The sequence below is a fragment of the Moschus berezovskii genome, chromosome 20, assembly GCF_049115385.1.
Source record: "Moschus berezovskii isolate FMDL1 chromosome 20, NW_MosBer_1.0, whole genome shotgun sequence".
Classification (NCBI taxonomy): domain Eukaryota; kingdom Metazoa; phylum Chordata; class Mammalia; order Artiodactyla; family Moschidae; genus Moschus; species Moschus berezovskii.
Window position 1 is genome coordinate 22,471,087 of NC_142479.1, and position 12,906 is coordinate 22,483,992.

Genomic DNA, 12,906 nt, shown 5'->3' on the forward strand with positions numbered 1-12,906 from the left:
ATATAGAAAAGTATTGAATTATCTTCCCAAAGGAAGAAGTTAAGCTGATACAGTCTACAGTCTTGTTTTGCTGATTCAGTTCCTTGTTTATGGTTTTTGCCTCAGAGCATTATTTGTCTGAGGTAAAACTGATAATAGAATTTCATCTGGGGAAAGATAAAAAATTAAAGAAAATGACAAGTCTACTGGGAAAGTAATTAAAGATAGATCATCAAACTATTGTTCAGTCAGAGGATAAACTTGCTGAGATTGTCGGAACTGTGTGTGATAATGGTTTTTTACTTTTCTACATTTCCTGAATTTTCTTTGGGACTTCTGTCAGTTTTAATTTTAATTAATTTGGTTATTTCTGAGGGAAGAGTTAAGGAAAAGAAAGAAAAATATGCTCTATAATTTCTCTTGGCTTTGAGAATAATGGGGGGGAGAGACAGAGAGAAGGTAATAGTTGTGTGGGAAGGACAGCTGGAAAAGGAGTGGGCTCTGTACATGATTTACAGTGTGAGCAGGCAGCCACCATGAACAGCAGAGATGCAACACTGACCTCGCAGAGTTAATCATCACAAAATATAAATTGAGCTTAGAATTGGAATCACTAAAATTTATTGTCCAACTCTTTTTGACCCCAAGGACTGTAAACTCCTCTGTTCATGGGATTCTCCAGGCAAGAATACTAGAGTGGGTAGCCATGCCCTTCTCCAGGGGATCTTCCTGATCCAGGGATCAAACCGGGGTCTACTGCATTGCAGGCAGAATATTTATCATCTGACCCATTAGGGAAACCCTTACTGTGGTTACTCTGACATTTTAATAAGAAATGGTAAGCCGTTTGTGTGAATAGTAGTGGTAGGTGTTGCAGCCAAACTGAATGTTTCTAGGGTCAGGTGAAGGCAGAAAAGGGAAGAATTGAACCATAAAGAGGCTTCCCTGAGGCAGCAGGGACTCTGCATTTATATACCAGGCAGGGGATACCACCATTCAAGGATGTCGGAGCCCCTGGTTGATGGTAAGCTTGTCTCTTAGTGCTGGAAGCCAACACATGGTTAATGCTTTATTTTAATGCATTTTGTCTTTTGGCGTCGTACCTTTAGATACTATTAGATAAAATAGATATTATTAGATAAAATAGATACTATTAGATAATTAGACAAAATTAGATATTTCACCTTAAAAAATCAATACTCATGACTGATTCCAGAGATGAGCGTTGTATCTTTCCCTTGACAGGACCATTTGTGTGTCTGTGATAAATCATATTTGCTCTCCTTTTGTCTCTAGCTGCTTCCTTCACTTGTTACCCAGGTCACTTAGGTGGAAACTACTTAAAACCTGGGATGGAAGACTTTTTGTCTTCTTGAGTGTTTTGTTTAATCAGATTGCATTCTTCCTAATACCAGGAACTGATGCTTTGCAGATTCACATTGTAGTCTGTGTAAGTGCCACTCCCTGCAATTAAGCAACGAGGGTCCTCTGCTCAGTCTAGCTGTGATGGGTATAATAGGAGCTGTGGCTTGATGTTGTGCAATGAAGGAAGAAGCCCTAGAAAATTTTGAGGAACAAAAATGTGGCCAGGGGACTCTGAAAGCGATTAGCCTGGGTAAAGTGCTGTGTGGGGAGCTTGGGCAATCAGAGAACATATAATTCCTGAGTGGGACTGGGTCAAAGTCACTAACAGATAAATCTCAGAAAAATAGGGGTGAGCAAAAGAAACCAGACGCATAAAGTACATTTATATAAACTTTAAAAACAAATAAAGCCCTTTCATTGGGTTAAAAGTCTGAATATGGTTATCCTTGTGGAGGGGGCTGAGTAGTTATTGAAAGGAGAGTGAAGAAGGGGCTCTGGGATGCTGGTAATATTCTGCTTGTTGATCTGGCTGTTGAGTACATTGGTATGTTGGATTTGTGAATATTCGTTGAGCAGTACACTTAGAACCTGTGTACTTTTCTGTATGCATGATATTCTTCAGTATAAAATTAGAAGAGAAAAGTTTGTAGTATTTCGGTTTTGCATATGTGATGTTCCTGTCTAATAGCCTGTAATTAGGAATTGGATAAATAGGGGTGGGTTAAATTGTTTTATATCCTTATACTCCTGAGAAATACAATGTAGGTATGTTTGAGAATTAGTAGTTCTATACATACTTTGGCTAAATTGTTATTAAATAAATAAAAGAAGATTGAGAAGGAACTTATGAAGAAAATAAACCATCATACACAATGCTTGTATGTATATATGTAGAAAATATCTTAAAGGACACATCCTAAATAGTTAACAGTGGTTAGCCCTGAGGATTGACTTGTGGATAATGTGACAAAGTGGGGAACATTGAACTTTTACATTTTTTAAAAAATGTGAACATGGGTTACTCTTATGGTAAAAAACAAATAGTAAATTCCAAATACTCTTTGTAAATCAATTAAGAGAAGTAATGTTGCTATTCTAGCAAAAATCTCCAAAGTGTGATTAAAGAGGAACAGGAATTGTGGAAGTAGAGGTCCACACTCCCCCACCGAAGAGTTAATGTCATTCTCCTTTATTCCGCCTCAGAGGGTGAGGCAGATTTCAATAAGCTTGAATAAACACAGTGAAGAAAGAGGCTTGATGTAAAGTGGAACTAAACTGCCTTTCCAACTATTGTTTAGTTGATCCAGAGTACCAGAAGGAAGCAGAGCAGAGACACCGAGAGTTGGCAGCTAAAGCTGGAGGATTTAATGACTTTGCAACTTTAGCCGTCATCTTTGAACAGTGCAAATCAAGGTATGTGAGATAGTTCTTTGAACTGGAGAGCCTTAGTTTGAAATATAGCTTCAGTAAGAATATGACTTCAGACAGTGTTTCAGTGGGGATTATAATGACCTCAATTAATTTTTTTTGAACATTAGTGAGATTTCTCTGTGAGGTGACTGTGACCGTCATTTATTGTGTAATGTTTAGCTCTTGTCTTTCTTCTCTCCTTAACCTTTCCTGAAAACTGACCTCATAGAATTTTGGTTCTGTATAACTAGCTTAGATGAGAAAATGATTGAATATTTGTTAAAGCATATATGTGTAAAAAGAAACCTATTTATAAGTTATTTTAATTCACTTTGGTTTGGTTCGGTTCGGTTCAGTCGCTCAGTCGTGTCCGACTCTCTGCGACCCCATGAATCACAGCACACCAGGCCTCCCTGTCCATCACCAACTCCCGGAGTTCACTCAAACTCAAGTCCATAGAGTCGGTGATGCCATCCAGCCATCTCATTCTCTGTCGTCCCCTTCTCCTCCCGCCCCCAACCTTTCCCAGCATCAGAGTCTTTTCCAGTGAGTCAACTCATCGCATGAGGTGGCCAAAGTATTGGAGTTTCAGCTTTAGCATCAGTCCTTCCAATGAACACCCAGGATTGATCTCCTTTAGAATGGACTGGTTGGATCTCCTTAGAGGTGTATTAATTTGTTTATTCATATTCCTTAAAGTGCTTTCTTATTAATTGGACAGGTCTCATAAAAGAGCTGACAGTTGCTTATCAGTTTCTAGTTGTGTAATAGAAATGAGAATGTTAGACTTTCACTTATGAAAGATACTTTTGAGACACCAGTATTTTTGTGTTGCAGTGGAGCTCCAGCTTCATGGTGCCAGAAACATTGGATTCATTGGAGGTGCTTATTTTCTGCATTTCGTGTTGAAGCTCAACTTAGAGAACTGATCAGGAAGCTTAAACAGGTGATTGCTGTGATTTTTTTTTTCCCCTTGAGTGGTGTTTTGGCAAGGCCTTCTGAGTTCTCTCCCCAAAACCGTGTGTATTATAAGGTGTTAAAGAATGACTTGTAGGAACAGACATCGTTCCTGACCCTGTGCACACAACTCTGTTGTCCCTTGTCCTTTTGGGAGGCTCTTTTCCTGGCCTTGGGTAATTTCCTCACATTCATGTGCTTATCACTTCTCAGTTGAACTCTTGAAGCCCTCCTGTAGATCTCTGGGGTCTTCTGCAGATTGCTTCTCTCCTGAACTTTGGCTGGGAATTCTAGCCATCTTGGTCTCTCCGGATTCTCAGCGCTGTCTCTTTAACTCAGGGAGTTCTCCAGGTTTCACTCGGGTTTTCCCTGCACCTTGGTCCAGAATCTCTCTCAAGGCTGACTGTAAGCTGGAATAGTTGTTGGAGTTAATTCATTTTTTTTTCCTTCATTTATTTCTCAGACATCATTGTCCTTCATATAATGCTTTGGAAATCATTATTTCGTATGTTTTGTTCATATTTTTGGTTGTTGCAAGCGGAAGGGTAAATCTGGTCCCTCATATTCCATATTGGCCAGAAATAGAAGTCTTTAGAAATTTGGAGTTTTCAAACCAAAAGATTGTTTCAAATTGTTCTGTGAGACTTACCACTGTACGTGTATTCTGTCTATAGCAAAGTGATTTCCCAAGAGAGACCTTTGAAGGCCCTAAACATGAAGTCCTGCGAAGATGTCTTTGTGCCGGTTATTTCAAAAATGTAGCTCGACGGTAAGCACTAAGAGCTTGTGAGACAGATAGAGAAATATAACTGTATTTGATGACCATATTGAACTCTTTAATATTAAAGACAATTTGGTTTAAGCTCTGTGTTTATGATGACATCAATTACAGTGAACCTTCTTATAATTGTCACTCGTGCCGGGGGAACTGTAGTGGCTGAGAGTGGGATATTGAAACTCAAGTGGGGAGGAGGGGAGTCTGTAGGACAGCTGTCCAGCTTGGGGTATTAGTGCCCAAGCTGAGGGACAGTGGTTTTCTTGCAGAGGAGTGGCTCGTTGTGGAGTGTGAAAGCCAAATAGGTTGAGGATGGCATCCCTGATGAAGGATGGTTTGGTGTGGACTGTCAGGGCTTGAGCAGGATTGGGGAAGGTACTCACATGGGAGTTGTTTGGTTGTTTGAATGTCAGAGTCTGAGTGGAGGGAGCACATCTTTGTGGGAAAGGGGTAAGAGTGGTGGTGATGGGAGATTCATTATATACAGAGGAGTCACTCACATAATTGAATACATTAAAGTAAATGGTGAAGGGAGTTAGAAATACTGAAAGAAAACAGGAATGAGCCCTGTGGTATTGATTGAAATTTCAGATATTACAGTTCTTAATATAGTTAAGTAGATGGATAGGTAGACACTATAATAAACATAGGTGTGACTCTGTGTGTGAGTGTGCATGATATGTATTTGTGTGTCTGTAAACTTATGTAGCCTAACTATGAGATGGACTAGAGCAATAACTATAATAGCAATGGATACAATTTGTGCCCAGATCTTTTTTTTTTTAAATTTTTGGCTCTATCAGGTCTTAGTTTCGTCACTTGTGATCTTTGTTGGATCATGTGGGATCTTTCGTTGTGGCACGTGGACAGACTCTCTAGTTGTGGCATTCAGGCTCAGTTATTGCAGCATGTGTGCTGAGTTGCTTCACAGGAATATATGTAAAGTTTTATAGGAAATCAATTGTGACGATTAAGTTAAGGTTTTACTCTGATAAGTTTTTTGAGTAACCTTTATGTAGGGAAGTGCAGAAGAGGATAAGAATTTAACATTAACAGGAATTAGAAAAATTATAGATGAACTATTCTAATTATCGTATTTTAGAATAGTGAAAATTATTTATATCTTTGAAAGGAGATGTAGTATAATAAATGTAAAGAATGCTGTATTTAAGTCCAAAGACCTATGTTTTGGACTTGCTTTCACCATATATTAGCTCTTTGATCTTGAGAAATGTGGTATCCTAGTTCCACAGCCAGGGATCAAAGCCATATCCCCTTCACTGCAAGGCTGATTCTTAACCACTGGACCGCCAGAGAAGTCCCTCTGCACAGATTTTAACTTGGAACAACCATCAGCCAAATAAAGGACCTTTGGAGAAATAGGTGTGGGAAAGTACACAGTGACCCCAAAACATCTTATTTTACCTCTAAGCAAAGTGGTCATTAGTGAAGGTGGAGGCCATGTGACCAAGTACAAAGGAGCCAGTTTGAGTAGGCTCAGGCTGATCGAAGATGGAATATTTTGACATTCATAATACTGATAGTAATGGATTGAATAAAATGTGAAATCCTGGGTCTATAATCATATAAATTAACGAGTGAGTAAATTAAAAGTTTAATGACAAATGGAATTATTTACAGAGTTGAGCCCCTCTTCACAAAATTCTTATTAATTACAAAGGGAAAAAGTAACTTCTTAGTGAAGAAGCCTGGCAGATGTTACCTAAATCAGACAATCAAAGTGAACATCATCAGAAATGAAGTAAATCAAAATCTTGTTCCTCCTGATAGGATGTAATGAAAACAGAGCATCTCTTCTGTGATATTCCTGCCAAAGATCTGTAACCGGAGTCTAATTGTCTTAAAACAGACAAAATCAAATTGAGGGACATACTGCAAAATAACTAGCCTGTAATCCTTAAAGGTGTCAAGATCATGAAGGTCAAAGACGGGAGTGTTTTCCAGAATGAAGGAGACTAAAAGACCATAAAAAGTAAAGGCAATACATTATTTCTGAACTGGGTCCTTTGGCTATAAAGGATATTGTTAGGACATTTGATAAAACTTCAGTGGGTTCTGAGAATTAGATGCTAGTAATATATGTGTTAATTCCCTGGTTTTGATGGTTTTATGATGGTTATTTAGGAGAATATTCTTGATTATAGGAAATGCACACTCAGGTATTTGGGGATGATGAAGCATATGATTGGTGATTAACTTTCAAATGATTCAAGTAAAAAAGATTTTTGTACTGTCCAAATATGGACTGTGTAGATATATATACAAATAATTATAATGCAGTCTGACCTGGGTTATAATAGGAATATATGTAAAGTTTTATAGGAAATCAGTTGTGTGATTAAGCTAAGGTTTTATTCTGATAAGTTTTTGGAATAACCTTTATGTAAAGAAGTATAGAAGAGGGTAAGAATTTATAAAGTTAATAAGAATTAGAAAAATTATAGATGAACTGTTCTAATTGTCTATTTTAGAATGGTGAAAATTATTTATACCTTTGAAAGGAGATGTAGTATAATACAATATAAAGAATATTGTATTTATGTCCAAAGACCTATGTTTGGGACTTGCTTTCACCATACATTAGCTCTTTGACCTTGAGAAAGCTATCTAATTTATTTGAATCTCAGTTTTGATCTTTTAATAAAGTACCTGGCTGTCAAAACTAGCAGGTTTATTTGATGCTTCATTATGAAAGCATTTTGGAAATTCTAAAGCACAAATACATTATTATTGTTAATATTACTACTTACCAACCGGGAAGTTTTATACTTAAGTAAAATGACTATATAAGTTGTCTCATTAGTTTTTGGGTTTTTTTTTTTTTTGGCTGCACTGCATTGCTTCAGGGATTTTAGTTCCCTGACCAGGGATCAAATGCAGGCTCTCGGCAGTGAGATCAGAGTCTTTACCACTGGACCACCAGGGAATTCCCTGAATCATTAGTTTTAAGATGAATTGGTAGAGAAGTTATAGTGACAGTTAAATAAATACAAACTTCTCCATATAGTACTCCTTGTAGTAGGACATATAATTTTTCATTGTTAGTGCTCTGCTTATTTAATTGTTTTTACTGTTCTTGTCTTTGATCCTTTGGTTTTCCGGTTCTTAGGTCTGTTGGGAGAACATTTTGCACAATGGATGGGCGTGGAAGCCCAGTTCATATTCATCCTTCCTCAGCAGTAAGTACCTTAATTTTTACTAATAGAAATTTCTTCCTTTTGTAAAGGAAGCTGTAGAAATTTCTTCCTTTTGTAAAGATGTCGGAATAAGTAATATATAGATGACTTCTACTTTTCTCTGAAAAAAGGGATGTGAGGATATGTTTAGCATATATCTATATTACATAAAGGTATTGGTCGATGTGTGCCTCCTATTTGATTGAAGAATATAGAAATTAACTCAGAAAACTTCAGGCTGTTAATGTTTGGTTGGTCTAATCTGGAATATGGCAGGTTATTGAGTTGTCATCCTTAAACGAATTCTTTTGTGTAGCTTCATGAACAAGAAACCAAACTTGAATGGATCATTTTTCATGAGGTATTAGTTACCACCAAAGTCTATGCAAGAATTGTGTGTCCAATCCGTTATGAATGGGTGAGAGACTTGCTACCCAAGTTGCATGAATTTAATGCACATGATTTGAGCAGTGTGGCCCGACGTGAAGTGAGAGAAGATGCGCGAAGGAGGTGGACCAATAAGGAAAATGTAAAGCACCGAAAGGGTGAGTGAATCACTTGTTCTAGAGCGTAGGTGTCCACACGCTCATATAGTTGCAGAAATGCAGTTACGGAGCTTAGGTCCTGGCTGTCTCCTCAGAAAAGCAAACAGTTGTCACGAGCCTCAGACGTACTTTGACTTCCTTCTTTCCTTCCAGTTAATCATGTTTTTCTTAACCCCTTTGTCCAGCAGCATTATTAATAATATCTATTGAACTTTTGCTATGTGCTAACAACTTACATAACCCCATTAAATTTCCACAATAACCGTATGAAGTAACTACATATCCCTACTGTATGGATGAGGAAATACTTAGCAGTGTACAATAATTTGCTGAAAATCTCAAAGCTAATATTTGGTGAATCTGGATTTTGAATCCAAGAAATTCTGTGGCCTCTACTCAACCATTACGCCATACTGCTTGCCAGTAGTGCTTTACTATTTTTATTGCATTTATAAAATTTTGTGAAATATTAACCTCAGAACATTTTTTTCCCCAAGAGATTTTTTTTTTTCTTGAAATGTTAGGCACCTAATTGCAGTAGTTAATATTACTACTTATCAACCAGAAAGTTTTGTACTTAACTATAAAATGACTAAGTTGACTCATTAGTTTTTGCTTTTTTGGACCATTTCCTTCAGGAGGCATAAACAGTTGTGGTAGTGAGCTAGGACAAAAAGCTTAATTCTCAGCTCACATGTAAAAAAAGCTTTTCAGCAAAACTTTGTGAGGCTGATTGATGGAACAGATTGCATTATCCTAAATTTAACATCACTGGGAAATAGAATGGGGGGGAATTTTGCCCAAGATTATAGAAGTGTCATTGGCAATGTTAACTGCTAGGTGTTTTGTTGCATTGTATAACTGCACTGTGGGCTTCTCTTATGGCTTAGTGATAAAGAACCTGCCTGCTGAGGCAGGAGACGGGGGTTTGATCCCTGGGTCAGGAGGATCCTCCTGGAACAGGAAATGGCAACCCACGCCAGTATTCTTGCCTGGGAAATCCCATGAACAGAGGAGCCTGGTGGGGTTGCAAAAGAGTCAGACATGACTTAGCAACTAAACAACAGCAACAGTAATAACTGCACTACTTGCTTGAATTAGGGTCAATATTTCTGACTTCTCAGGCCTCTATACTCTTATTTTTAACCAGAGACTTTATATCATTTCTTTTTAAAGAGCAAAATTTAATTTCCTTTCCCCCCCCAAACATTAAAAAGCAAGAGCATCTCTTTCTCTTAACATTTCTAATACCGAACTCAAAACTAAAATTTTATTGCATTAATTTGTAATGTTTTCAGATGGAATATCCAAAGAAGTCCTAAAGAAAATGCAAAGAAGAAATGATGATAAATCCATATCAGATGCACGTGCTCGTTTCCTCGAGCGGAAGCAGCAGAGGTCCCAGGATCACAGTGACACACTGAAGGAAACAGGCTAAGCAGTGAACCCTCCAATTCAGGAAGTAGGAAAAACAGCCAGAAAATGTGTTTCTACTTTGCCATTTATGTCAGACAACATTGCCAAGAGGAAGTGGTCAGCAGCTGTTTTTAAGCATAATAGTTAAAAGCAAATCAGAGCTCACTGGTACCAATAACGGAATTTTCAGAGTAAAAAATTGGGTTGTCATAGTCATAGGCAATGATATATGAAACCAATGAAAGACAATATATGTGGTATTTTCCTCACTTCAGTTTTGCTGACCGTAACTGGTATCAAATGCTGTCAATGAGATATTTTCAAAGAACATTGAATTGTATTTAATCCGTGTATATTCCATTTGCATTGAAGCATTAAAAGTTACTTTCCTGAAATCTCTTTAAGGCCTTCTTGTTGCTAATAGAGTAGTATTATATCAGGTTATCAGGTTTGTGACCATTTCCTTCAGAAGGCTAAACATAAGAGGTTTTTACTCAGCAATACTTAGACGTCTAACCGTTTAATTGCTACAGAGCTTTATAGATATTTAGAGAAAATACTTAATTGATTAGTAAATAAGAAAATTGCCTATGGCAAGATTCTTTGTTGAATTAATATTAATCCTTAAGTTGACTTTTCTGGAATTATACAAATTCCTTTTTATATAAAAGTATATTGTTTAAAACAGTAGCTATAGCCATTAACCAAAGGACAGATGATATATATATGATCTTTTTTTAGCTGTCCCTACATATTTGTATCATTACCACATATGTAAATGTGACAGTGTTTCAAACAGCCTTCCACCTGGCCTACTGTCTTGCCTCCAGCTGCTTGGATAGGACCATTTAAACATTTATTATGCTGATCTTGAAATGGGATTTTCAAAGCAGCCAAATCTACATCACCAGTGTTTCAAATTGGAACCTTGAGGCTAGTTAGTATCACACTCAGGCCACACTCAGCACTGTCCACTCTGTTGTTTACTGCCTTGTATTCTAGTTATTTGTGTATTTGTCTGTCTCCCCCACTAGATTATACGCTCCTTGTGGGCAGGGACTATGTCTTTTTCATCTTTGTATCTTTCATGGCACCTAACACAGTGCTTTGCACATAGTAGTCATTCAGTGTCTGTTAAATAAAGCTATTAGTGTTGTTCAAATTCAAAAGGCATCTTAATTTGTGTTTTTAGTTATCTTTTGGTAAAATTTAAGAATCTAAAATTTTTATAGATAACCGTCTTTTGCAATTTCCTTTGGCATTCTTCTGTTCAGTATTAGAAACTTGAAGCCTTTATTGAAAAATCACATGGGACCCAAATCCATGTTTGTTCTTGAGGTAAGGTGAGTGGTAATGGTTTCTTGGAATGTTCTCAGCACTGTTAATTGGTCGTTTTGAATCTTCAGTGCTCGAGACACTGTTTCAGCATATTAACCCTATCATTTTCTCTTCCCAGGTATATGTATCAGCGTATTTCCTTTGATGTGGTGGGGATGTATGTGGATTCTTGGAGTGAAAGCTCTTTTACTTCAGTAAATTATTATTAAGCACACATTCTAAATCTGTAGTCTATATCTATAATTTCATCAGTTTTTCCAGTAATGTTCTTTATAGCATTTTCCCCTAGTTCAGTGTCCAGTCAAAAATCATGTATTGTATTTAATATTCTTTAATATGGAAAAGGTGTCTTCTGTTTTTCTTTGTCTTTAGCATTTAACCTTTTTAAAAATAGAAGTGTAGAGAACTTGGGATTAACAGATATACACTACTATATATGAAAGAGATAAACAATAAGGACATGCTGTATAGCACAGGGAACTATATTCAGTACCTTACAATAACCTATAATAACTGTACTCAACATCTTAGAATAACCTATAATGGAAAAGAATCTTAAAAAATGCATATGTGTGTATGTGTATATAACTTAGTTGCACCTGAAACGTTATAAATCAACTACAGTTTAAAAAATAATTGAGACAATAAACTGAAGTACAATTAACCTCAGTTCAGTTCAGTTCAGTCGCTCAGTCGTGTCCGACTCTCCGCGACCCCATGAATCACAGCACGCCAGGCCTCCCTGTCCATCACCAACTCCCGGAGTTCACTCAAACTCATGTCCACAGAGTCCGTGATGCCATCCAGCCATCTCATTCTCCGTCGTCCCCTTCTCCTCCCGCCCCCAACCTTTCCCAGCATCAGAGTCTTTTCCAGTGAGTCAACTCGTCGCATGAGGTGGCCAAAGTATTGCAGTTTCAGCTTTAGCATCAGTCCCTCCAATGAACATCCAGGATTGATCTCCTCCAGAATGGACTGGTTGGATCTCCTTGCAGTATAAGGGACTCTCAAGAGTCTTCTCCAACACCACAGTTCAAAAGCATCGATTCTTCGGCGGTCAGCCTTCTTCACAGTCCAACTCTCACATCCATACATGACCACGGGAAAAACCATTGCCTTGACTAGACGGACCTTGGTTGGCAAAGTAATGTCTCTGCTTTTTAATATACTATCAAGGTTGGTCATAACTTTCCTTCCAAGGAGCAAGCGTCTTTTAATTTCATGGTTGCAATCAGCATCTGTAGTGATTTTGGAGCCCAAAAAAATAAAGTCTGACACTGTTTCCACTGTTTTTCCATCTATTTCCCATGAAGTGATGGGACCAGATGCCATGATCTTTGTTTTCTGAATGTTGAGCTTCAAGCCAACCTTTTCACTCTCCTCTTTCACTTTCATCAAGAGGCTTTTGAGTTCCTCTTCACTTTCTGCCATAAGGGTAGTGTCATCTGCATATCTGAGGTTATTGATATTTCTCCCGGCAATCTTGATTCCAGCTTGTGCTTCTTCCAGCCCAGCGTTCCTCATGATGTACTCTGCATATAAGTTAAATAAGCAAGGTGACAATATACAACCTTGACGTACACCTTTTCCTATTTGGAACCAGTCTGTTGTTCCATGTCCAGTTCTAACAGTTGCTTCCTGACCTGCATACAGGTTTCTCAAGAGGCAGGTCAGGTGGTCTGGGATTCCCATCTCTTTCAGAATGTTCCACAGTTTATTGTGATCCACACAGTCAAAGGCTTTGGCATAGTCAATAAAGCAGAAATAGATGTTTTTCTGAAACTCTCTTGCTTTCTCCATGATCCAGCGGATGTTGGCAATTTGATCTCTGGTGCCTCTGCCTTTTCTAAAACCTGCTTGAACATCTGGGAGTTCACGGTTTATATACTGCTGAAGCCTGGCTTGGAGAATTTTGAGCATGACT

At 37.8% G+C, this 12,906-nt stretch overlaps 1 protein-coding gene across 4 annotated transcripts in view; it reads left to right on the top strand.

Annotated features, from left to right (window-relative positions):
- Positions 1 to 10,813, top strand: part of DHX40 (DEAH-box helicase 40) — a 45,694-nt gene extending 34,881 nt beyond the window's left edge. For all 4 annotated transcript variants that reach the window (XM_055399747.2, XM_055399756.2, XM_055399766.2 and 1 more), the window contains 6 exons: positions 2,643 to 2,757; positions 3,592 to 3,700; positions 4,386 to 4,480; positions 7,617 to 7,686; positions 8,000 to 8,228; positions 9,527 to 10,813. In XM_055399747.2, the coding sequence (XP_055255722.2) occupies positions 2,643 to 2,757; positions 3,592 to 3,700; positions 4,386 to 4,480; positions 7,617 to 7,686; positions 8,000 to 8,228; positions 9,527 to 9,666 (758 nt within the window). In that variant the 3' untranslated portion in view covers positions 9,667 to 10,813. The remainder of the gene's footprint in view (positions 1 to 2,642; positions 2,758 to 3,591; positions 3,701 to 4,385; positions 4,481 to 7,616; positions 7,687 to 7,999; positions 8,229 to 9,526) is intronic.
- Positions 10,814 to 12,906: the final 2,093 nt, after the last annotated feature.